Below are 27,677 nucleotides of genomic sequence, written 5' to 3' on the forward strand. Positions count from 1 at the left end.
GCAAAGTCTCCTGAGGGGGAATAGGTTTTGTCATGCCCTCTTCACGACTGTCTTGGTGTGCTTGAACCATGTTAGTTTGTTGGTGATATGGACGCCAAGGAACTTGAAGCTCTCAACCTGCTCCACTACTGCCCCGTCGATGAGAATGGGGGCGTGCTCGGTCCTCCTTTCCCTGTAGTCCACAATCATCTCCTTTGTCTTGATCACGTTGAGGAAGAGGTTGATGTCCTGGCATCACACGGTCAGGTCTCTGACCTCCTACCTATAGGCTGTATCATCGTTGTCGGTGAACAGCGTGGTGGATGTGAATGTAATGATGGTGTTGGAGTCGTGCCTGGCCGTGCAGTCATGAGTGAACAGGGAGTACAGGAGGGGACTGAGCACGCACCCCTGAGGGGCCCCCGTGTTGAGGATCAGCGTGGCAGATGTGTTGTTACCTTCCCTTACCACCTGGGGGAGGCCCGTCAGGATGTCCCGGATCCAGTTGCAGAGTGAGGTGTTTAGTCTCAGAGTCCTTAGCTTAGTGATGAGCTTTGAGGGCACTATGGTGTTGAATGCTGAGCTGTACTCAATGAATAACATTCTCACATAGGTGTTCCTTTTGTCCAGATGGGAAAGGGCAGTGTGGAGTGCAATAGAGATTGCATCGTCTGTGGATCTGTTGGTGTGGTATGCAAATTGGAGGGGGTCTAGGGTTTCTGGGTTAATGGTTTTGATGTGAGCCATTTGATGGTTCGTCGGAGGGCATAGCAGGATTTCACTTGCCAGTGGGCAAGCTTCCGGGTTAGAGTCCTGCTCCTTTAAAGCAGCAGCTCTACCCTTTAGCTCAGTGCCAATGTTGCCTGTAATCAATGGCTTCTGGTTGGGGTATGTACGTACAATCACTGTGAGAACTACATCCTCAATGCACTTATTGATGAACACAGTGACTGATGTGATGTACTCCTCAATGCCATCGGAAGGATCCCGGAACATATTCCAGTCTGTGCTAGCAAAATAGTCCTGTAGTTTAGCATCTGCTTCATCTGACCACTTTTTTATAGACTGAGTCACTGGTGCTTCCTGCTTTAATTTTTGTTGTCAGCAGTAATCAGGAGGATGGAGTTATGGTCAGATTTGTCAATTGGAGGGCGAGGAAGAGCTTTGTACGCGTCTCTGTGTGTAGAGTAAAGGTGGTCTAGAATTTGTTTCCCTCTGGTTGCATATTTAACATGCTGATAGAAATTAGGTAAAACTGATTTAAGTTTTCCTGCATTAAAGTCCCTAGGACTAGATAGTAGATAGTGTGGTCTATAGCTCTTGATGAGATTCCTCAGGCGAGGAAAACCCTGAGACTTCCTTCGTGCACCAGCTATTGTTTACAAATATGCATAGGCCTCCGCCCCGTGTCTTACCAGAGGCTGCTGTTCTGTCCTGCTGATAGAGTGTATTACCCACCAGCTGTATGTTCTTAATGTTGTCCTTCAGCCACGAGTCTGTATATCATTGTGTCCTATGTAATATGTCTCAAATAATTCTGGTAGACAAAGAATAAAGTAACATGTGATCCATCTGTCCATAATGCATAATAAACATGATTTATATAGGCTGCTGTTAGCTACCATGAGCTGTTAACAAGCATAGAATGATAGAAGATACTTCCCTTCACATCATAATGTTGACAACCATTGCAACATAGTGAGTCTGAATCACAGGTCAAAGGTCAAGGGAATGGCGTTATGTTCAGTTCTCTTCAATACATTTCACATGACAACTCCACACCAGTGTCACTACGGATATAAGATGTGTAAATACCGTCATGTAAATATGGTTGCTCCTATCTATGTAAATGGTGACCTGGTGACTGGTGGTATCATTTTGACATCATTTTTACAGACCATATCGGTTCCACAGTAAAACCTGTCCCCACGGCCTACAGACTCCCTAGATAATATTACATGCAAACAGACATGACTCAAAGGAAAAGATGGTGAAAACAACATTGTATAGTTAATAAAGTATATTTTACAGTGGATAGAGTAAGTGGCTTTATTACTTTTACAATGGTGTATGTTTGATCTATGTGACCTGTCCTTCCACCTGGAGACGAGAGGTGTGTGTATGTATGTGTGTGTATGTTTGAAAGTAAACTACATTTTCAGCAGATGTGAAGAAAGAGACAGGCAGAGAGAGAGCGAGTGTGTGAGTGTGACTGTAACTGTGTGTGTGTCCCCAAACACTTGTATGTGTGGGTTGCATCAGCTAGAAAAACTAAACCGCAAGGGTATGTCTGCACATGCAGCCAAGTGCGAAAGGCAATTTGGGGGAAGAACTATTACCTATTGTCAACTGTGCAGAGATTGAACTGGGTTATAGCTCAGTGGGTCCATCTTGAGGCAGAGAAATTACCTATTTTCGTGTGTAATTGCTGTAGAACAAGCTAAACCAAGCATGTCATTGAAAGCGTGCCTCTTCCACCAGGAAGCCAAACGAAAACACCCTCGAAAAAGCCTTGCTTTGTGAGTCAGAAGAACCACAGAGCCACCTATGTGTCTCTCTAAGCCACCAGAACATCTGTCAAGAGAATCAGCCACTTAACTCAGATAGGGGAGTGTGTGTGTGTGTGTGTGTGTGTGTGTGTGTGTGTGTGTGTGTGTGTGTGTGTGTGTGTGTGTGTGTGTGTGTGTGTGTGTGTGTGTGTGTGTGTGTGTGTGTGTGTGTGTGTGTGTGCGTGTGCGTGTGCGTGTGCGTGTGCGAGGGTGTGTGTGTCTGTGTGTGGCATCAAATGGACGAGAATATAGAGTTTATGTATGCTACAGGCACCTCAGCAAAAGCCACTATTTGTTCCATGTGATTAGCTTAATTCTTGTTTACTCCCTGCTGTTGTGCCTTCACCTATATTACACGTACCATGACAAGGTGCGTTTGATGGACACCTCTGCACGTTTCTACAAAGGGATTGGATACTTGTCGTGGTGTTAACCCCACGAAGGGTCCACGTCTTTAAACTGTTTTTTAGATGCTTCCATCTAACAAGATTTGATGCATCACGTTTATACGTTTACACACACACAAAGACACACACACACATCATCACCACCTCCATCACCACCACCCCCACCACCACGACCACCTCCACCATCACCAAGATACATAAAGAAAACTAGCATACGTGGTAAGGACTATAGCCTGTAAGTACATTGGTTTTTATTACACTGATGGTTACTGTGGTATAAGACCCACCTTATGTAAAGTGTGACCAAACCAGCAAACCCCCTTCACCCCATCTCCTTTTCCTCTCTTCTTCCTCTCTCTCCTCTTTCCCCTTCAACCCATTACACTCTCACCTTCATCCCCGTTCACCTTCATCCTCCATTTCCCCGTTCCCCTCTCACCACTGTTCCCCCGTCCCCCATTCTCCTCTCACCCCAGTTTCCCTCTCAACCCCGTCCTCCCCTTCCCCTCTCACCCTCGTTCCCCTCTCACCCCGGTCCTCCAGCCTCCAGCCTCCTGCCCCCCCATTCCATTCACCTGTAGCAGTAGTTGACGCAGGCAGTGATGGCGAGTAGTGGAATGAGGACCAGCATGCCCAGGGCGATGGCCATGTTCCTCCTCTTCTCCTGTTTGGCCTGCTGCAGCTCCCACCACTCCTGATAACTGAACTGACAGCGCTCGCACATGTAGCCAGAGACACAGCTGGGTTCACCAGCACAAAACTCACTGTTAGTATAGATCACACAGTTTCACCTACTTGTGTAAACATAACACAACTTCTGAAAACAAGAAGTTCAAAATCAGTGTTGGCTGATTTATGAGAAAAGTCTACCGAGGATGTCCTGTATATCTTGCAGATCCATGCAGATTTAAACTTTAGAATCGTAAATATTACTGTTTTACTGTCACGGCTTCTATAAGTAGTGGGTGGAGGAGTCAGGCGCAGAGAGCAGGGTAGTTCAAAAGATGTGGATCTTTATTTTCCAAGAAACCAAGGAGACGATCACGTCACACACACAAGACCCAGTCCAAACAAACAGGACGAAACTGATCGGAAAAATGAATACCACGAAATAATCACACACCATTAACAGAAAAACAATCCCGCACAAAAGCCGGCGGGCCTACTGGGTTTAAATAACCCACAACCAAAACATAAACACGAAACAGGTGCAACTAATCAGACACAACTAAATGAAACAGGAAAGGGGATCGGTGGCAGCTAGTGGGCCGTTGACGAAGACCGCCGAGCGCCGCCCCAACAGGAAGAGGCACCATCTTCGGCGGGATTCGTGACATTTACCCTACAGCTCACGTTGTTACCATAGCTACCAAGGAAAGGCTTTACACATGGAACAATAGTGCCACCTACTGCCGTTGTCTAGATTGGCTTACTACAAAATCCCTATCCAGAAGCAATATTCAACCCCAACTCCAAGTTAGTGTAATAAAAAACAGCATTTTTGCCCCCTTAATGTTGTAGAATAGTCAGTCAACAATAGTGTTGATCCATGTACAAGGAGGTAGATAGGGGGACTTGGTTGCAGGTGTAGGACTCTATCTAAGTAAAAGCAGACTCACTCATAGAGACAGTAAGTATCATGAGGTGAGAGGCAGCTCTCCACTGTGTTGGTGTTCAGACACTGGCTGGTGATGTCAATATGGCTACTGGTGGTCACAGGGAAGGCCCTGTGTAGTAGCCAGAGCTCCATGTGTCAACACAGCCGGTGGAAATGAGTTTTCACTCCTATCTAGATATTGATGAATGTAAAATGAGAACACACGAATGTGAAAAGCGAGCTGAGTGCATGAATACTATGGGGTAGCGCTGCAATCACCCACACACAGCTCTCTATCCCTAGTGAAGCCTTCCAGGCAGTGGCAGGTGGGGTTGCCTCCATCCAGCAGACATTAGTCATCCTGGTCTATAAGTGCAAGGATGTTGCCAACACTTTTTCAAAAGACCAGTTTCACTGGGACTTTAATATGTACAGTATCTGGAAAAATCAGTGGCAGCCATTTTGTGCCAGTATGTAATCTCCGGTATTGTTGTTATAGAGGTTTTTATCTGACACCATCTTTTCAGTGAAGAGAGTGGGCTCACTCTCTTTGACCATGTTGTCCTCTGCCTCCTCCCCATCAGAGGAGAGAACAGGCATGAAGAGCAGCATGCTCTCATCATTCAATGTTTGGTTTTTCAGAGAGAACTGGTCTGCAGAATCACCATCTCCAGAATCTGTAGGAAAAATCATGCGTGTGTGTGTGTGTGTGTATCTGTGTACTGTATGTGTGCATATTTGTGTGTGTGTGTGTTCCACAGAAGCCTCATCTACATTGTTCTCTGTCAGGACTCGTCGGTTGGAGCCATACAGGGATGCCATCTCCATTACACCACTCTTGCTATCACACCAGTGCAGCCTGTCTTCAGTGAAGTCTACGGTCAGACCACTAGGGGACAACAAGTCAGCACCAGCGATGACCGAATGGTCACTTCCTTCCAAAGACGCACTGCACCACAGGCCTGGTACCCATATCGGTTCAGAACAACTTCCTAAAAAAACCAACAGAAATGATAACTCAGCCATCCACAATTAACAGGCTACGTGGACAGAGGACTACGTGTAGCAAAAATACTGATAAAGAAACATATTGAAAATATTGTACTTGGCTAAAGGATGAACGGCAATTCCCCTTGGTTTCTGTATCCCATTGCTAATAACGTTCTCTCTGTTGATACCATCGAAAGTGGTGCGATCTAAAGTTGAGAGGCTGAAAGACAGAATACAAAAGCAATGTCCTAGGCCTAGGCTAAAAACAATATTAACAAAACAGTAGATATGGAGTAGAATGAATGGAATAAAAGAAACCACGCATAATATAATTAATAGTTTAAACTTCAAATAGTTCAGTGTGAATGTCAATGTCAAGGTAATTGTGTGTTTTAAATTCTGATAATAGCATTGGCTCCAGTACTAAACACTGGTTTACACCACCCACCCTCGGTCAGTCCAGTAGAGCTTGCAGTTGACACAGTCCACAGCCAGGCCCTTTGGTGAATCCAACCCCTCAGTGAGCAGAACTTCCCAGGACTAACAGTCCAAATCAGCCCGGTCAATCTGCTTCAGTACCGTACTGGCAAAGTACACCTAGGAAAACACACATTTTTTTTAATAAAAAAAAAAAATCATAATGCCTAGTAAGCATCATTGCCTGACATGGACCAAACCGTTTCCCTTCCCCATCATCAACAGTCCTACAGTAACCAGTTATGACATATAGGTGGCAGCAGATCTGAATATAGCTGACCCAAAGTGATCCATAGTCAATAAAGAGCAGTCAAGTGATTTTGCATTACAGTTTTGAAGTTGTAGTCTAGTTCTACCATTTCCTTACTTGTTTTGTACAGGATCGTAGTCCAGAGTTAGCACTATTGCCCTTGGCTCCTCCACAAGGCTGTCGTTACCAGTCCCATCCAGATGACCACATCTACTGTCTACCATTTTGGCAGCAGATAAGGCGGAGATGCTGGAACATATTGATAAGTGATGACAAATAAAAACAAGAAGGCAAACATAAATATTTTCCCATGTGTGTGTAGGCTTGCATGTGTTTGTGTGTTTGTGTGTGTGCTTGCACGTGTGTAATGTGTGACTGCCTGTGTGTGTTGATATATTTATTGTGTGTGTACATGTATGTTATCCATGGCAGCATATGTGGTGTGTGTGAGTGTGTAGGAGTGGGGACTTACCAGTGGCTGTGCAGCGTTTGCCGTCTTGGTGGAGCTGGCACACAGGCAGAGTGTCACACTTCCAACTACCAGGGTGGGAGTGTGACGACAGCCCCCTCGGTCTGAAGAAGAGCAGCCTGGGAGATCCATACACACACAGGGAGAGATTTAATGGCACAGCCTCCAATCAGGAACAGCAATAAACCCTCCAACAAATAACAGCAATAAACCCTCCACCAAGTAACAGCAATAAACTCTCCACTCAGTAACAACAATAAACCCTCCAATCAGTAACAATGACTAAACCTTCACTCAGTAACAATGATTAACACACCACTCAGTAACAATGATTAACCCTCCAATCAGTAACAATGACTAACCCTTCACTCAGTAACAATGATTAACACACCACTCAGTAACAATGATTAACCCTCCACTAAGTATCAGCAATAAACTCTCCACTCAGTAACAGCAATAAACCCTTCAATCAGTAACAGCAATAAACTCTTCACTCAGTAACAACAATAAACTTTTCACTCAGTAACAGCAATAAACCCTTCAATCAGTAACAGCAATAAACCCTCCAATCAGTAACAGCAACAAACCCTTCAATCAGTAACAGCAATACACCCTTCAATCAGTAACAGCAATAAACCCTTCACTCAGTAACAGCAATAAACTCTTCACTCAGTAACAGCAATAAACCCTTCACTCAGTAACAGCAATAAACCCTCCACTCAGTAACAGTAATAAACCCTCCAATCAGTAACAATGACTAACTCTTCACTCAGTAACAATGATTAACACACCACTCAGTAACAATGATTAACCCTTCACTCAGTAACAATGATTAACCCTTCACTCAGTAACAATGATTAACCCTTCACCCAGTAACAATGATTAACCCTCCACTAAGTAACAGCAATAAACTCTCCACTCAGTAACAGCAATATTCCCTCCAATCAGAAACAATGACTAACCCTTCACTCAGTAACTTTCACCGCCGGCACCCTGGTCAGCCAGGTAAACCCAGGTGGCGCAATCAGTAACAATGACTAATCCTTCACTCAGTAACAGCAAGAAACCCTCCTATCAGTAACATTTTCCCCATTAGGCCCTGGGTATTTATTCTGGGGTTCCCTGTTTGTCTGTTGAACCATCTGCCTCTCGTGTCTGCATCTGGGTCTCGCCCTGTGCCCTTATAGTATGAACTGGCCATGACAGACCCAGCAGACTTGGACCAGCTCTGCCACGCTGTCTCCCTGCAGGGAGCCACCATTGGGAGGCATGAGGAGTTACTGCTGGACCTTTTGGAAGGGCTTCGTTCCCTGACGGAACGCCACGACCAAGGGTTCAAGGCTATTATGGAGCAAATCAGAACGTTAGCTCATAGGCAGCTCACCACCTCTGTAGACTTTCGCACGTTGGCCGCTGAGAGTGCTTGGAATCCGGAGCCCCTATTCGATATTTTCCATCACAGATTATCTGAGGTGGTAAAAGATGGGCTAGCTGCCCAGGAGTTACTGGTGGACCTCGATTCCCTCATCGCCCTAACCAATAGGATTGAGTGGACGTCTACGGGAACACAGGACTGAGAGGAGGTCTGGCCTAGGTCACACTCGTCCATCCACTCACTCAACTCCGAAAGAATTCGGAAGTCCCCAACAGCTGTTTTTCAGAGAGGATCCTAGGCCACCCGAGCTCCCTTGAGAATCATCAACGACGGGTGAGTCGGAAACACTGGAACCTATGCAACTGGGAAGGGCTAGATTATCATCTAGGGAATGTTCACACAGGCTAAGCTCCAGTAGTTGTCTGTATTGTGGTTCTGTAGGGCATTACATAGCCATCGGCCCAGTGAAGAGACCTGAATCCTTAGTAGGTACAAGTACATTGGTGAGCCTGACTGGGAACCCTCTAATTCCCATTAACTCCTTTTTATGTGATCTTGCTGTGGGGAGACCAGTCTAAGTCTCTCCATGTGCTCATTGACTGGGAGAGATGAGAGTTTCATGGACGCTACCCTGGTATCGGAACTAAGAATCTCTACTCAACTCCTCTCCGTTCCCATGGATGCCAGGGCACTGGACGGCTGTTCCATTGAAAGTCACGCATAGCACAGTTCCCATTAATATGCGGGTATCTGGAAACCACAGTGAGTCAATACAGCTTCTCCTCATTGAGTCTCCCCACATCCCTATTGCTTTAGGATTCTCTTGACTCTAGAAGCACAACCCCGATATTGACTGGACCACGCGTTCAATCCGGGGATGGAGCCCGTTCTGCCATTTACATTGCCTGAAGGCGGCGCAGCCTTCCCCGGGAACGTCTGCCTCCAGGGTTGAGTACGGCCTCGGATCTCTCTGTGGTCCCACAGAGTACCATGACCTCCTGGAGGTTTTCAGCAAGACCTCCCTTCCTCCACATAGTCCTTACGATTGTGCTATTGACCTCCTCCTGGGCACCACACTGCCTCGAGGCTGGCTATATTCCCTGTCTGGTCTTGAGACCGAGGCCATGGAGGAGCACATCAAGGACTCTCTGGCTGTTGGGAGTGTTCGTCCTTCTGCCTCTCCTGCTGGCACAGGATTCTTCTTTGTGGGGAAGAAGGACAAGACCCTATGTCCATGCATTGATTACCAGGGCCTCAATGGCATTATGATCCAAAATCAGTATCCTCTACCTCTCCTCAGCTTTCAAACCTCTCCAGGGGGCTACCATATTTTCCAAACTGGACCTTCGGAATGCCTACCACCTTGTGCGGATACCAGAAGGAGATGAGTAGAAGACGGCTTTCAACACTGCCAGTGGACACTTTGAGTACCTGGTCATGCTGTTTGGACTCACCAACGTGCCCGCTGTCTTCCAGGCACTGGTCAACAATGTGCTCCGGGACATGTTGAATTGTTTTGTTTTTGTCTTCCTCGATGACATCCTGGTTCTCTCTCTTTCTGCCCAGGAACACATTCTCCATGTTCGACAGGTCCTTCAGCACCTCCTGGACAATCAGTTGTTTGTAAAACCTGAGAAGTGCGAGTTCCATCACTCCACTATCTCCTTTCTGGGATACATCATCTTTGAAGGGAATGTTCAGATGGATCCGGAAAAGGTGAGAGCGGTGGTGGATTGGCCCCCTCCCACGTCCAGGGTGCAGCTACAACGGTGTCTGGGTTTGCTAATTTAAACCGTTGTTTCATTCTGGGCTACAGCAACCTGGCGGCCCCCCTCTCTGCACTCACCTCTCCCAAGTTACCATTCACATAGTCTCCAGCAGTGGACAAGGATATTGGGAATCTAAAGCAGTGATTTACTACTGCCCACATCCTCATCCATCCAGACTCCTCAGTATGTGGTTGAGGTTGACGCTTTCAACGTGGGAGTAGGGACCGTCCTTTCCCAGCGATCCATCCAGGACCAAAACTTCATCCCTGTGCCTTCATCCCTGTGCCTTCATGCCAATCATTTCAACCCAAGCTCGTTGGGCCCTGTTAATTACCAGGTTCATTTTCACCATCTCCTACCGCCCTGGGTCCAAAAATATAAAGCCGGACGCTCTCTCCCGTCTGTACAGTTCCACTGCCACTCCCCCTGAATCTGAGACCATCCTCCCTGCCGGCTTCGGTTGTTTGGGGTATTATTACGGCTCTGGTCCGCAAGGCACAACGTTCCCAGCGGGGAACGCTGGGGGGGCCCAGCTAAATGGATGTTCGTTCCTCATTCGGCCCAGCCTTAGGTCCTGGAATTGGCTCAATCCTTCAGGCTTACCTGTCAGGGTTTGACCACGGGGCAGGGGTTTCCAGTACCTGGTTTACTGGGAGGGTTATGGCCCGGAGGAGAGGTGCTGGGTTCCCGTTAAAGACATCCTGGACCCAGCCCTCATCACTGACTTTCACCGCCGGCACCCTGGTCAGCCAGGTATGAGCCCAGGTAGAACACCAGGTGGCGCCCCTAAAGGGGGGTGGGGAGTACTGTCACACCCTGATCTGTTTTCACCTGTCTTTGTGATTATCTCCACCCACCTCCAGGTGTCACCCGTTTTCCGCATTAGTCCCTGGGTATTTATTTCCGGTGCTTGTCTGTTGCCAGTTCATCTTGTCAAATCACAGCATGTTTTTTCATGCGCCTGCTTTTTCTTATCTCTCTTTTGATAGTCCTCCCGGTTTTGACCCTTGCCTGGTTTGACTCTGAACCCGCCTGCCTGACAATACTGCCTGTTCTGACCTTGAGCCTGCCTGCCACTCTGTACCTCCTGGACTCTGACCTTGTTTATGATCTTTTGCCTGTCCACCACCACTTTCTTGCCTGCTCCTGGGATTATAATAAATATCAGACTCGAACCATCTGCCTCCTGTGTCTGCATCTGGGTCTCGCCCTGTGCACTTATTGTAACAGCAATAAACCCTCCACTCAGTAACAGCGTTAAACCCTCCACTTAGTAACAGCAGTAAATCGTGCACTCAATAATACTGATAAACCCTCCACTCAACGACTGCCCAGAACAGTGGAGTGAGTTGGAAAAGACTGCTCAGGACAGTGGAGTGGATCTGTCAATGGCCTGTGTTCCCTGAGTAGCTATGGGCCTAAGTAGGGTAATGTGTGGATGACAATATTACTCTCTTGCCTATTTTTGGCAACAACTGTGTCTTCACTGTACAAAGCCAGATGGTTAGTGGACAAAAATGCTCCTAACCCCTACCCACCTCAAATCCCTTTTTGAAGTCAGCTGTAATCCCCTCCAAAAGGGTGAAAGCGTAATTAGAATGCTTTCCAAAACCAAGGCCCATCACCACCACCAATAGTCCAGGGGTCAGTAGTCCAGGTGGCCATTTGATTAATTGTTCAGCAGTCTTATGGCTTGGGGGTAGAAGTTGTTAAGGAGCCTTTTGGTCCCAGACTTGGCACAATGGCACCGCTTTCCGTGCGGTAGCAGAGAGGACAGTCTATGACTTGGGTGACTGAAGTCTGACATTTTTTGGGGTCCTTCCTCTGACACCGCCTAGTACATAGGTCCTGGATGGCAGGAAGCTTGGCCATGTTCAGCTCTACTTTTTCTGTAGTCTATGATCAGCTCCTTTGTCTTGCTCACATTGAGAGAGAGGTTGTTGTCCTTACACCACACTGCCAGGTCTCTGACCTCCTCCCTATAGGCTGTATCATCGTTGTCGGTGATCAGGACTACCACTGTTAGGTCGTCAGCAAACTTAATGATGGTGTTGTAGTCGTGCTTGGCCGCACAGTTGTGGGTGAACAGTGAGTATAGAAGGGGACTATGCATGCACCCCTGGGGGGCCCCAGTGTTGAGGATCAGCGTGGCAGATGTGTTGTTACCTACCCCTACCACATGGGGATGGCCTGTCAGGAAGTCCAGGATCCAGTTGCAGAGGGAGGTGTTTAGTCCCAGTGTCCTTAGCATAGTGATGAGCTTTGTGGGCATTATGGTGTTGTGGACACTACGCTGAGCTGTAGTCAATGAACAGCATTCTCACGTAGGATTTCCTTTTGTCCAGGTGGTTAATTAAGGGCCGAGTGGAGTGCGATTGAGATTGCGTCATCTGTGGATCTGTTGGGGCGGTATGCGAAATGGAGTGGGTCTAGGGTTTCCTGGGATGATGGTGTTGATGTGAGCACTTCATGACTACCGCCGTGAGTGCTACAGGGCGGTAATCATTTAGGCAGGTTACCTTCGCTTTCTTGGGCACACGGACAATGGTGGTCTGCTTGAAACATGTAGGTATTACAGACTCTGTCAGGGAGAGGTTGAAAATGTCAATGAAGACATTTGCCAGTTGGTCTGCGCATGCTTTGAGTACACGTCCTGGTAATCAATCTGGAATGGATAGTTCACCCAAATGACAAATTACAAATTGGTTTCTTTACCCTGTAAGCAGTCGGTGGACAAGGAATGATAGCAATCCAAGATTTTTGTTCTATCTCCTTAAAACTTCTTAGGGCTGAGATCCCGCTAACGGGATCGATATGACAACAGCCAGTGAAAGTGCAGGGCACCAAATTCAAAACAACGGAAATCCCATAATTAATATTCCTCAAACATAGAAGTATTTCACACCATTTTAAAGATACACTTCTTGTTAATCCCACCACAGTGTCCAATTTCAAATAAGCTTTATGGCGAAAGCACCACAAACGATTATGTTAGGTCAGAGCCAAGTCACAGAAAAACACAGCCATTTTTCCAGCCAAAGAGAGGAGTCACAAAAATCAGAAATAGAGATAGAATTAATCACTCACTTTTAATGATCTTCATCAGATGACACTCGTAGGACTTACATGGACAATACATGTATGTTTTGTTCGATACAGTTCATATTTATATAAAAAAAATCTCAGTATACATTGACGCGTTATGTTCAGTAGTTCCAAAAAACGTCTGGTGATTTTGCAGAGAGCCACATCAATTAACAGAAATACTCATAATAAATGTTGATGAAAATACAAGTGTTATGCATGGAACTTTAGATACACTTCTCCTTAACCTCTTTATCCTACCCCCTCCTTTTTCAAACATTCTGTTAAAAATCGCGCAACATTTCAGCATCCTGCTACTCATGCCAGGAATATAGTATATGCATATGATTAGTATGTGTGGATAGAAAACACTCTGAAGTTTCTAAAACTGGTTAAATCACGGCTGTGACTATAACAGAGCGTGTGTTTCATCGAAAAGCGCAAGAAAAACTGGTCACTGAAATCTGAAAAAAGTATCCATGCGCCCCTTTCATGGATTATTTAAAGGAAACCAAATTTAATATGGAGACGGATGCAATTCCTACAGCTTCCACACGATGTCGCCAAAAACGTCATTTTCATTGACAAAAATCCTTTGAGACATTACCAATAGATCCGTGATTCCATCCAGCCTACCTCAATCGATTTTGGAAGATTGAAAAATGGACACTGTTTTCTTTTGTAGCTGCTATTGAATACAGATCGCCCAGTGATCAATTTGATCGCTTATTAACGTTTACAAATACCTAAAGTTGGGTTATAAAAGTAGGTTGAAGTGTTTTGTCAAATAATAACTTATATAATTTTTAAACATGACGTTGCGTGTTGGAAGAGAGCTTTTTTTCGTGATGCAGACAGGCTATACAAATGGATATTTTGGGCATTCATGGACGGATTTAATCGGGAAAAAGACCAATTTGTGATGTTTATGGGACATATAGGAGTGCCAACAAAGAATATCATCAAAGGTAATGAATGTTTTATATTTTATTTCTGCGTTTTTTTGTAGCGCCGGCTACGCTAATTATTTTGTTTACGTCGCCTTCAGGCATTTTGGGGTGTTGCATGCTATCAGATAATAGCTTCTCATGCTTTCGCCGAAAAGCATTTTAAAAATCTGACTTGTTGGCTAGATTCACAACGAGTGTAGCTTTAATTCAATACCCTGCATGTATATTTTAATGAACGTTTGAGTTTTAACGAGTACATTTAGCATTTAGCGTAGCACATTTGCATTTCCAGGTGCCTACTTGAGACGTCTGCATCTCAAGTAGGAGCAAGAAGTTAATGCAACCGCTGTGTCAGATTTAAAAAAAGCTTTAAAAAAAAGCAAACCATGCAATAATCTGAGTACAGCACTCAGAGACCAAACAAGCCAAAAAGATATCCGCCATATTGTGTAGTCAACAGAAGTCAGAAATAACATTATAAATATTAACTTAACTTTGATGATCTTCATCAGAATGCACTCCCAGGAATCCCAGTTCCACAATAAATGTTTGTTTTGTTGGATAATGTCCATAATTTATGTCCAAATAGCTACTTTTGTTAGCGTGTTATGTAAACAAATCCAACCTCACGAAGCGCGTTCACTAGGAGCAGACAAAATGTCAAAAAGTTTCGTTACAGTCCAGAGAAACATGTCAAACGGTGTATAGAATCAATCTTTTGGATGTTTTTAACATAAATCTTCAATAATGTACCAACCATTGGTAAACAGTTTATGATGGCAATAAGGCACTGCTAATATGCTGCCAATATACCACTGCTAAGGGCTGTGTCCAGGCACTGGGTGTTGCGTCGCGCTTAAGAACAGCCCTTAGCCATGGTACATTGGCCATATACCACACCCCCTTGGCCCTTATTGCTTATTGCACTCTCTTGTGCCTTATTGCTTAATGGTTAGTTTTTGCTATTGTTATATATTCTAATGAGACCATGTTGAAAATTGTTACAGTCCCATTTGTCATTTTATTATCCCAGTCTTAGATATGGACCTGGACTCGAAAAAATATATAAATGTTATTTTAAGACCCTTAAACGATGTAATTACAATGTAATTACACAAAGAGTGAAACACTGTAACTACTATGCAGGTTGACACAGTTACCAGGTACTTAACCTCTTTGCAGCTGACTGCAAACAAACTCTCACTGCAGTGCTTATACAGTACCTATACAGTACCCTTCTTGTGTCATCATAATTCTAGGATGTAGGTTAAACCAATTAACTTGGGGTTGATTGTAATCTAGTAATGCAATTTTCTCATGAGTAATTGAATGCATCGCTGAAGGTTTGAGCGTTGCAAAGCCATTGACACAGAGTGCCTACATTCACTAGCATTTAAAAGCTATTAAGCTACCATATACCCTACATGTAAATACACATCTACCACACAATAAGAATTCAATTTCTGCGTAGGAATCAGTCATCTTCGAGATGATTAAGACCACTTTGGCTCAAAGTCTTCTTGAAAACATATTCTGCATCAGCTTAAAAACATGGTACAGCCTACATTCAACATTTTGTACATTGACCTTTCTTCCTCTCTTTTCTCTGTCTACCTTACACCTTACTCTCCAGTGCCCCCCCAATACTCTTATATACAGCCAGTCACAAGACTTAGTCTCCTCCACTTCTGTGATTTTACCTATATAACCTGAGTGAGAGTTGGCACCTAGCCTCTGTCTGTCTTTTCTCTTTTATTAGGCCTCAGGGGTCAAGGTAAGGTCTAGGGGCCCCAACCAAGGCTTTAATACCTGTCACAAAGGGGACCCAAACAGGACTTTGATACCTGTCACAAAGGGGCACCAAACAGGGCTTTGATACATATTACAAAGGGGACCCAAACAGGGCTTTGATACATATTACAAAGGGGCACCAAACAGGGCTTTGATACCTGTCACAAAGGGGACCCAAACAGGACTTTGATACCTGTCACAAAGGGGCACCAAACAGGGCTTTGATACCTGTCACAAAGGGGACCCAAACAGGGCTTTGATACATATTACAAAGGGGAAGCAAACAGGGTTCTCATACCTGTCACAAAGGGGCCCCAAACAGGGCTTTGATACCTGTCACACAGGGGCCCCAAATACCACAAAAGGCTGTGTAAGAATTAATGTGTACAAATACCACACCATATGATGTGGGAACTACTGATGTTGGTTGGAACTAGTGATGAGTACTTCTATGTGAAAACAAACTCCCTTTGCACACAATCTCAAAGTCTAAAAACACAACATGTACAACAAAGTGTTTGTTGCTTACGTGAATGAGTATAAATAACCACACTTTCCAAATCAACAAGACAATACCACTTTTGGTCAAGGAGCAGCATAGGATAATCAGTAGTTTAGCAGCACTGTCTTACCTTGGCAGGTCTTCCTATCAAACAGCAGAACATAACCCTTGGGACATGTGCAAAAGTAGGAGCCTGGAATGGAAGAGTCGTTGACATCTAGGATGTGATTATTGTGGGTCATTCACTTTAGGTTGACGTTCTCTGCCTCACCCCCTGAGTACTAATTGACTTGACTTATGGTCCAGGATTTCACATCAGTGTAGTAGACTTGATCCAGGGACACAAACATCCCAAAAGATTGACACCTGATGGGAAGAATACTGAGAAGTTAGCAATGATATACACCAATCTACAAGTGATATCTAATTATAAACTACTCTAGTGCCAAACACAGATAGCTGCCCTAATGCAACATGATCTCAATAGAATATGTCAACACAGTGAACCATTGTGTTGATACCTTTGTTGAATCAATGTTGCTGGCTAAAAGCTTCTTCATATGGCCCTAATGGGGTGGAGTTCAAGGCAGCTCTGGCTTTCCCAATTAAACAGTCATCTCTTAGCAACATGTGCGTTCACACTCTCCTTTCACATGGTGAACATCCTCATATGTCAGTGAAGACAGTCTTGGACAGTCTGGCTTGTACGATATCTTATGTGTGAGATCGTTTGTATCTTTCAAGCAGAGTAATATTGATTGAAATAGTAGAACATTACATTTTTTTCTTTGTCATGTAATGTTATATTACACTAAAATATCAATATGTCATGTTGTTTGGAAGAGAAACTGTTAACTGGGTGATTCCAATATATTATTTTTAAGTGGCAAAAGAATAGCTGAGACAACCGTTGTCTTGCCACCCGGTGAAACGGTCCAAAACATGAACGCTAGTTGTGTTGTATTGTGGTGTGTTGTGTTATCCACTTCCCTCCATTTCCTCCACCAGAGACAGTCATGTAACCTGTTGTCCAGATAGTGTGTGTGTTCAGATTAGAATGTGTACCCGGTATGTGTGTCTCTCTATCCTGTATAAGCATCTTCCTCTCCCTGAGTGAATCAGGCTGGATGAGTAAGCGGGGGAACTCGGAAAAGTGGGGAAGACATGTTTTCTGCTTACTCAGGAGAGCCATCATCAGACTCCACCAACCAAACCAGTGTCTCCAGCTGTAATTGAGTTGAGTTAGAAATGTGCCTGCTCAATGGCTTTTGCCCCGTGATTTCACCCCTGTTGATAGCATTTGAAAGACATATATCACTCCAGGTCACTCTAGGTCAGTCTAGGTCAGTCTAGGTCAGTCTAGGTCAAATACTGCACATATTGAACTCTCGTTGTCATCGGAACACTATGATGTATTGGGAAATGTCATGGAGTGCACCTTGGAATAGTGCGTCACTGTTCACTGTTTTGTTGGTATGCCCAATCTGATGCTAAACAATGTTGACATGTAGACCAAATTAATCATACATTAATCATCTACCTATGATTTTAAGTATGTATGTGGGACATGGTAACAAACGAACTAGGGTCCTTATTACTGTGTTACTATAACTAGTGTTTACCTATAAATATTATATGTTACACGGATCCTTCACGAATGCAGAAGTAATAACACGGTAAAGTGTTCAAGGGGGGGGCTCAAGACTAGCAGGTCCCACTAACTCAACCCATCTGTTAGTCAAACAACTTGGGTGTTGTCATGTTAATGGAATAGCTGGTATGGCGGTTAGTGCCCAGACACGTGCAGAGGGTGGCATAGGCCAGGGTATCCATGGGAATGGCTTTCTAGCTCCACACATGTTATCAGGATTTATGGCAACGCCTTTTCAGGCACACAGTAGGCCTTGACCCATTGATTACGGTCCCGCTCTCTCACTGTGCAGCCAGCCAGTGGGGCTAAAGGATAGGAGAGGAACACCCATGGGTCATAAGCGGATACATTCTAATATTTACATGCTCAAATACACAGCCACATGCATGTTGGTGGACACACAGACATCCACATAATCACTAAGTAACAACTGTGAGACAGTGGAAGTGGAGATCAGGGTGGGATCGACAGAAAAGACAGAGGAAGGGTTGTAATACTGAGAAATACACTACCGTTCAAAAGTTTGGGGTCACTTAGAAATGTCATTGATTCTTAAAGAAGAGCTATTTTTTGTCCATTTAAATAACATCAAATTGATCACAAATACAGTGTAGACATTGATAATGTTGTCAATGACTATTGTAGCTGGAAAAGGCTGATTTTTATTGGAATATCTGCATAGGTGTACAGGGACCAATTACGTTAGCACAGCTGAAAACTGTTGTCCTGATTAAAGAAGCAACAAAACTGGCCTTCTTTAGACTAGTTGAGTATCTGGAGCATCAGCATTTGTGGGTTCGATTACAGGCTCAAAATGGCCAGAAACAAAGAACTTTCTTCTGAAACTCATCAGTCTATTCTTGTTCTGAGAAATTAAGGCTATTCCATGCAAGAAATTGCCAAGTAACTGAAGATCTCATACAACGCTCTCCACTACTCTCTTCACAGAACAGAGTAAACTAGCTCTAACCAGAATAGAAAGAGGAGTGGGAGGCTCTGGTGCACAACTGAGCAAGAGGACAAGTATATTAGAGTGTCTAGTTTGAGAAACAGACGCCTCACAAGTCCTCAACTGGCAGCTTCATTAAATAGTATCTGCAAAACACCAGTCTCAACATCAACAGTGAAGAGGTGACTCTGGGATGCTGGCCTTCTAGGCAGACTTCCAAAGAAAAAGCCATATCTCAGACTGGCCAATAAAAATAAAAGATTAAAATGGGCAAAAGGACGCAGACACTGGACAGAGGAAGATTGGAAAAAAATGTTATGGACAGAAGAATCTAAGTTTGAGGTGTTCGGATCAGAAAGAAGAACATTCCGTGAGACGCAGAAAAAAATGAAAAGATGCTGGAGGAGTGCTTGATGCCATCTGTCAAGCATGGTGGAGGCAATGTGATGGTCTGAGGGTGCTTTGGTGGTGGTAAAGTGGGAGATTTGTACAGGGTAAAAGGGATCTTGAAGGAGGAAGGCTATCACTCCATTTTGCAATGCCATGTCATACCCTGTGGACGGTGTTTAATTGAAGACAATTTCCTCCTACAACAGGACAATGATCCAAAACACAGCTCCAAACTATGCAAGAACTATTTAGAGAAGAAGCAGTCAGCTGGTATTCTGTCTATAATGGTGTGGCCAGCACAGTCACCGGATCTCAACCATATTGAGCTGTTGTGGGAGCAGCTTGCCCGTATGGTACGTAAGAAGTGCCCATCAAGCCAATCCAACTTGTGGGAGGTGCTTCAGGAAGCGAAGGTGAAATCTCTTCAGATTACCTCAACAAGTTGACAACTAGAATGCCAAAGGTCTGCGAGGCTGTAATTACTGCAAATGGAGGATTCTTTGACGAAAGAAAATTTTGAAGGACACAATTGTTATTTTAATTAGAAATCATTATTTATAACCTTGTCAACGTATTGACTATATTTGATATTCATTTTGCAACTCTTTTCATGTATGTTTTCATGGAAAGCAAGGACATTTCTAAGTGACCCCAAACGTTTGAACGCTATCTATACCACTGATACACCTGTTGCTCAAGTGAGGAAAAAGCACAGAATCCTATTCCTCATGGCTAAAGACCAGAGATGATCACATTGGGAAATATCAAACCTCATAGACAATAGTGGAGTTGTTGTACAGAGAGCCGATGACAGCACTGTAAGGGGTATTTCACATTGACCAACACTGCCATATATACCAAATGCTTATATGAAATATGAGGACATGAAATACACAAAGATTTGTTTTATTAAAAAGAAGAATACAATACCATTGTATGTACAAGTAAAAACAATACGTTACACAGAAACTGTTGCGTTGTATGTCGGGCAAGACAAATATTCTAATATACTAGGGTTCGAGAAAGCTTTTTAGTAAAGTAAGGCAACAATTAGCTTGAAGGTTTGACTTTTGAGTGAACCATTGCTAGCAGTTTAAATCAACGTGTTGTTGGATAGTCGGCATGTCTATTTATACCATATTGAGATCAATGAATGTCTAGTCTGTTTAAACCTGGTGTGGTGTATAGTGACAAAGAAGCAAGACATAGTGAACACTGTGGCAGATGATTTCATTATGGTATTATGGAAAATTGCATTAAACTGAGAATAAATGTGATAATAAATGTGAATAAGTGCTGAGCTGCAAAGACAGCAATCTTAAAATTGAGTTGTCATGATGCTGTCTGTTTCCAGTATTAGGGCTGTTTTCCTAAAGCATTTAGAACATGTTTTTTTTTCTTACCACGATACTTCTGAATGTTGCGATACTGGTATTGTGACAAACCAAATCTCAAAGTGTGGTTAAAAAAATAAGACATGAAGGCTTCAGCAATCAGTGATGCCATGTAGTCTTCATCTAGTGCTAGCACAGAAACTCTGACCTGGAACTGTCACTCCTGTATGTCATTTGTGAGTCAATGCTGGACCTGGAGAAGAGGAGCATCCTCTCTTGGGATTCCTCGGTCTGCCTGTGGGCCCACAATTCACTGGGATTAGCGTTCAAGGTCCTCTGCTTCATCGACAGCGTCTCAAACTTCAAATACGTGTCTTTAGACAGCTCGTCGTCCAAACCTGGCACACTGCCCTGGCAGTAGAGTGAGAGGATCTTGTAGACCAGCAGACCGATGACAGGTAAAGCCACGGCGCAGGCAATGCCGCTGATGAGCATCAGCAGCTGGTTCTCGGCATCGTCCTCAACAATGTCCAGGGTGAAGAAGTTGATGCAGGGGTCTATCCCCGCCGCACTTCCCTTGGCAACCAGACAAACCTGGTACCTCATTCCAGAAGTTAAGCCTTCGAGAAGGACCTTGCCACTCCCGGCATCAGTATCCATTGTCCTTTTGGAGTCGTCCTCATCGTCGTAAGTAGAGTACACAACGGTGAGAGGGGCATCGCTCGGCAAACCGTCTGCCGTCCAGAGTAGAACTGCGCTGTCCGCCGTTTCCTCCACGATCTCGAGATCTTGGACAGACTTAGAAGCGTCCTTCTTTTTGCTCTGATCCGCCGCCAGCATCCTGTCGCTGCCTTGCTGGATCTTGGATGGTTTGGGTGGGGCTTTCTGCTGCACATTGCTGGGCATGAGTTTCTTCTTGGTGGGAACGGGTGGCAGTGTGGTCGTGGCTGGGGTGGTGGTGGTAATCAGGGTGCTAGGGGAGTTGGAGAAGTCAGTTGACGGAGCAGAGGATGTTGTGGATGGGCTATTCCCTCCAGCCTCTCCATTGGACCTCTGTGGGGGCATGGTTGTAGCGACATAACCTGCCACAGACAGGCTGATGGCAGCCTCTGCATTACCGGCAAAGTTCTTAGCCTTGCAGCTGTACTCCCCGTCGTCTTTGTACGAGATCCCATTTAGGCTGATGATTGACCATCGGACACCTTCTCCCGGAGACTCCTGGACAACTGTAGGTAGATCATGAAAATGCCAAGACTTAGTAATCGCCAAGATATAGACATTCTTTAAATGAAACACAAAGATCAACTGTAGAGTAAAAGCAAATCCTATCAAATCAATTTCGAAATAATCAAAAACTATTTTTGATAACCATGTTGAATAAGACACTATATTCCTTTTCTTAAAATAAAATGTCTCACTGTTGATACCTGTGTTGTTGACAGGTGAGCCATCTGAAGTGGTCCAGATTAGGGTAGGTGTGGGGTAACCCGTGGCATCACAGCGCAGAAGCACATTGCTGCCCAACGAGGCAGTAATCTTGGTGGCTGACATCATGACAGACGGTTTGAGACATTGGTCCAGCTCTGCCCTTTGGAACATAACCCCGGCCAGGTTCTCAGGCCCACTGCAAGACAGGAACTGATCCATTAGTACCACTGATGTGTCAGACATTTTGGAGAGCTCGATCAGCTTGGAGATCCTGCAGTCGCAGATCCACGGGTTGTCCTGAAGACCTGGAGGGGACAAGAGAGGAAATGTTTGTGATAGTTATGCTAAATAAAATGTACATGAATATTTGTAAAAAGGTTAGGAACATGCAGTGCTTCAGAGATGAGGAACATGCTAACAATGCTATGCAATGCTATGCAACAAATGCTATCAATGCTAATAGTAATGTGGCTGCGAATGTAAACAAACTCAAAGAGTGGATTCCAGTCTCTCCTAGCTGATACACAAATTATACAAATGGTAGCACTTTACTACAACTCCATGTAACAAATAATTTATAATTGATTGGTAAAAAGTTTATTCATAATTTACTAATCATTACTCCATTCATAAGATGTTTAATATTGTCCCATATAAACAATCATTAGTTAAGGCTTTTCGCATGGCAAATAAAAAGGGTGTCTGCTTTGCCCTATAGTTGCACACGCATCGGTTTTGTTGCTAAACAACCAAGACAGCCTGTCTTTTTGTGAGAAATTCCACTGGTCACTCAAAAAATGTATAAAGTATTTATAAAGTATAAATAGAACACACATTAGGCCACGCAAAAGACTGCTAAATGGTTAATACATGGTTTATAAGGACCTATATTTAACATGTCATAAATTATCTTATGAATCATTATTAAACACTTTGATAGTTGTTTGTAAATGTGTGAATAACTAGGTTACTGACGTTGACAAATGTGGGAGTAAAGATGAATAAACAGTGGTGTAAAGTACTTCAATAAAAATACTTTAAAGTACTACTTAAGTAGTATTAGGGTATCTGTACTTGACTTTACTATTCATATTTTTGACAACTTTTACTTTTACTCCACTACATTCCTAAATACGTAATGTACTTATCACTCCCATACATTTTCTCTGACACCCAAAAGTACTCGCTACATTTCAAATTCTCAGGCAAACAGAAAAATGGTCCAATTCATGCACCTCTCAATATAATGCGTTGTCATCCCTACTCCCTCTGATCTGGCAGACTCACTAAATGCAAATACTGCATTTGTAAATTGTATCTGAGTGTTGGAGTGTGCCCCTGGCTGTCCGTCAATAAAAAAAATACAAAAATAAAATCCTGCTATCTGGTTTGCTTAATATAAGAAATTTGATGTATAGCATTTACTTGAGTACATTTAAAACCAGATTCTATTTGATGTTTACTCAAGTATTATTTTACCTTGTGACTTTCACTTTTACTTGAGTCATTTTCTAATAAGGTATCTTTACTTTTATGCTATGAATTCCATGTTCATCTATTTTCCCGACCAAAATTATAGAAAAAAAACTATACACCGTAAATTTTCTGTACAGCTAGCATGTGTAACTTAGTGTTTTCATTCAGTGGTGAGTGGCGCAGCGGTCTAAGCCACTGCATCCCAGTGCTAGAGGTGTCAGTACAGACACCCTGGTTTGAATCCAGGCTGTATCACAACCGGCCGTGATTGGGAGTCCCAGCATCGTCCGGGTTTGGCCGGTGTAGGCCATCATTGCAAATAAGAATTTGTTCTTAACTGACTTGCCTATTTAAAAAAAAAATCTAGGTATGAATACAGTCGTTACAACTGAGCCATCCTTCTATTACCCTAATAATGGGATTTCCCAGACCGAGGGTCAGACGTGTCAAATTTGGAGTCATATCATCTCTTACAAATAACATTAAGTTACTAGCATGTTACATGTGTGTGAAAGGAGGGTAGAGACACTTTCCCAGAACACACACACAGACACACAAGCTAACGGAAGCACAGCTACTGTACAAACACACACTCAAACACATATACAATCGCTCTCTCTCTCTCGCTCACTCACTCACTCACTCACACACTCACACAGTCACACAGTCACACAGTCACACACACACACACACACACACACGCATGTGGAAGTGCATGTGTATTGTGGAAACCCCTTATGCTTAACCAGATTAGTTGTACTTAACTGGGGACAACCCAAACACAAACTCTAAACCTGGTGTTGACTTTCTTCCCAGAATACCCAAAGTGTTGTATCCTGTTCTTTTAAAGGAGCAATTTCTAGTTGTTATATTTTTGCACTTCTGAATGAATTATGTACAGTCTACCATTGATTCTTGAAGAATTTTACTTATAAATACTCCATGAGCTTAGTTCAATTGTCTTACCCCATAAAACCCCTAAATATAAGCTTTTTTTTCTCAATTGTTTGTAAACACTTTAATTTTAGACAGACACTGTATTGCCTCAACATGGTTAAAATTATATTGTGTCCATGTGGGCTCTGCTATGTCCATGTGGGCTCTGCTATGTCCACGTGGGCTCTGCTATGTCCATGTGGGCTGTGCTATGTCCATGTGGGCTCTGCTATGTCCACGTGGGCTCTGCTATGTCCATGTGGGCTCTGCTATGTCCATGTGGGCTCTGCTATGTCCATGTGGGCTCTGCTATGTCCATGTGGGCTCTGCTATGTCCATGTGGGCTCTGCTATGTCTATGTGGGCTGTGCTATGTCCACGTGGGCTCTGCTATGTCCATGTGGGCTCTGCTATGTCCATGTGGGCTCTGCTATGTCCATGTGGGCTCTGCTATGTCCATGTGGGCTCTGCTATGTCCATGTGGGCTCTGCTATGTCCACGTGGGCTCTGCTATGTCCATGTGGGCTCTGCTATGTCCATGTGGGCTCTGCTATGTCCATGTGGGCTCTGCTATGTCCATGTGGGCTCTGCTATGTCCATGTGGGCTCTGCTATGTCGGTAAAACCTCTCGTTCTCTCAAACAGAGAATTAGTGAACATAAAAGTTCAATCAGGAGAAACAACAGGGATTATCCAGTCACAGTACATTTCAATGACCTGAAGCATGACATTTCTACCTTTAGATTTTGTGGCATAGAGAAAGTTAAGATATCAGACAGGGGAGGTGATATTCATAATACTCTGAGTAAAATAAAATGTTTTGGGATTTTCACCCTCCAGACATTATTTCCACAAGGACTTAATGATGTCATGTTGTGAATTTGAACATTAATTATGTGCCTATTTAAGATTACTCTGTTGTTCGTACGATGTACCCAATGACTAATGAAAACTTGCTATGTCCTCATTGTGGTTTTACAGACGTGTTTCATACGTCTTATTTATACACTTTTGTAATATTTATGAAATGCATATTGCTATATTTGGTAGCACTTGTTTTTTTCCCCTTCGCCTCCAACCCCCTTCAATGTGTGGAACGGATGTGGGTGGGGCTAGGTCTACATAATGGTGCAAATTTTAAAAAATTCACAAAAGCTCTGACGAAGGCCGTGAGGCCGATACGTAAACTTATTAAAGATCAGTGATACTATCAAGAGCAGTGTGCGGTTTCCTTTTTCCTTTTTCCTAAAACTATATTGTGACATCATGGATGGTCAGTCATTCCATCCATAGCTCTGTCTATGAATTTGAGAGTGTTGACATTTCTCCAGCCCCATTCCTCAGCTTTTACCAAAACCGTGGTGGGGTGTACACTTTGTTATTGTTTGAACTGCAGATTGAATGCTGATTGGCTGACAGAACCTCCGGTTTATAATAGCAAAAAGGCACCTTGGGGGTTTGTGATGTATGGCCAATATACCACGGCTAAGGGCTGTATCCATAACAACAGCCGATAGCCGTGGTATATTGGCCACATACCACACACCCCCTCATGCCTTTTAGTTTAATTCTATCATGTGATGGTACGGGAAGAGTCTATATTCTGTACATGGGATGTTATGTGTCTTCCTTAGGGATAGGCTGATCTTGTTTCTCCTTCCAGTACGCCAGTGAATAGAACAAGCTTTTTCAGCATGGATAAGCTAGCTGGTCCTTAACGTCCCATGAACATTATCTCACTCCTCAAGCTAGTTCTCAGACAAGAGTGAAAGAGAGAGTATTTTCTTAAAGATGGACAATCGTCACTTATAATCAATCCTATACTTCATTCATCAAGAACACTGTACATGTGATTTGTTTGAGGAATGCCCCTTAACAAGTCCCGGTTTATTTATTGATGTATGTATTTGTTTGTCTTGTATCCGAATGCTCTCTACAATGTACTGTATATGTCGGTTTGTACATCAGCGTTCTACTCAGCATCTGGCATGCAAATGAAAACCTGGGTACATCTGAGGGCCTGCTTACACCTTCCCACATTCTGTGAGATTCAGTGTGAAGCCCAAAATACATGGCATGTTTGTACAAATCAAAGCATGGAAAGATAACTAATTAGATTTGTCAAAGCCAAAGTTTAGAAAGGGACTATCATTGCATGATAACTTTGACTCCCTGCTGCTTATGAGGTGGATCTAAAATAGGTTGCCCTGCTAACCTGCAGCTACAGCACATAGAAGTCCAAGCGTTGTGGACGTGTAGGTGATAGTCTATTGGTAGTTTGCTGAGCATCTATAGATAGATTTTCCAAATAAAGAGCAGCCCAAATATGTTTTGGAACCTCAATGTGAAGGTGGAAATATGCCTTTGCGTTAAATGTAACCGTCACTAAGTAAACACATTGCGTTACAGTCCAGGTGCCAGACAAAAAGTGACATCACGTTGAGGTGTTGTCATAACAATTGCCATGGATTTCATGTATGTACAACTTCCTAATGTTCGTCAGCAAACGCCCTTTACGGCTACGTAACAACCCAAAACTCCTACGCAGACCAGTGCCATGTTCTGTTATCACCAAACACTGCTTTAGTGCAGGGGTGGCCAACCCACCTCCTGGAGAGCCACTGGGAGTTCAGGGTTTTGCTCCAGACCTGCTCTAACACGTGGGTCAGCTAATCTCAGGTGTGTCCTCCTGAAGAGTAGCTAATCAGTAGAAGCACGTGTTGTAGTCAGGGCAAAAGCCGGCAAAACCAGTACAGATGTAGGATCTTAATTTGAACCAATTTGCTACAGCAGGAAAATAATTCTGCAGCAACAGGAAATGTAATGTGAATTATTATTAATTTACATTTTGTAGGGGTAAATCATTTTTTTGTAAAGGAAAATCAAGTCAGAGATTTCTAATGGAAAATTACAAACTTCAGAACCCTTTTTAAAACTCAAATACACTACAAGTTTGGATCTACATGGATCTTATTTTGATCACCCCGATGCTTATTTGATCACCCTGCATTGCAGCGTTCCTGCAATGCAGGGTGATCAAATAAGCATCGGGGTGATCAAAATAAGATCCTACATCTGTAGCTCTTGAGGGTGAAAGGTTGTGCACCCCTGCCCAAAGTCCTAACCTTAAACCCTCAGCCCCACATAACCCACTCACACTTCATTATCAGTTCTCTTACCGAGCACCACTTTCTGGGACAGGCTGGAGGAGACGGGCATTCCATTGAACGGCGGCCAGATATCCACGAGGTCCGAAGACAGAGTGGTCAACTTGTTGCTGGAGATATCCAGGTAGGTGATGTTGACCAGGTACGGGATAGCCTCCA

General features: G+C 43.8%; 2 protein-coding genes across 2 annotated transcripts in view; both read right to left on the reverse strand.

The window, feature by feature from the left end:
- Positions 1-3,506: 3,506 nt before the first annotated feature.
- LOC139365839 (epidermal growth factor) lies at positions 3,507-6,850 on the reverse strand. The gene is given in 9 exon segments (XM_071102902.1): positions 3,507-3,675; positions 4,555-4,662; positions 5,047-5,484; positions 5,486-5,524; positions 5,638-5,742; positions 5,971-6,118; positions 6,365-6,498; positions 6,718-6,799; positions 6,802-6,850. Coding segments are annotated over 9 exon segments (1,272 nt in total).
- A 13,318-nt stretch (positions 6,851-20,168) lies between these two features.
- The window catches only part of LOC139366007 (info leucine-rich repeat, immunoglobulin-like and transmembrane domains 3a), a 9,117-nt gene continuing 1,608 nt past the window's right edge, over positions 20,169-27,677 (reverse strand). The window contains exons 2-4 of the mRNA XM_071103080.1: positions 27,531-27,677; positions 21,941-22,246; positions 20,169-21,739 (exon numbers count right to left, since the gene is read on the reverse strand). The exon at positions 27,531-27,677 is cut by the window's right edge and continues 320 nt beyond it. Coding sequence (XP_070959181.1) covers positions 20,703-21,739; positions 21,941-22,246; positions 27,531-27,677 — 1,490 coding nt within the window. The 3' untranslated portion in view covers positions 20,169-20,702. The remainder of the gene's footprint in view (positions 21,740-21,940; positions 22,247-27,530) is intronic.

The sequence above is a fragment of the Oncorhynchus clarkii genome, chromosome 14, assembly GCF_045791955.1.
Source record: "Oncorhynchus clarkii lewisi isolate Uvic-CL-2024 chromosome 14, UVic_Ocla_1.0, whole genome shotgun sequence".
Taxonomy (NCBI): domain Eukaryota; kingdom Metazoa; phylum Chordata; class Actinopteri; order Salmoniformes; family Salmonidae; genus Oncorhynchus; species Oncorhynchus clarkii.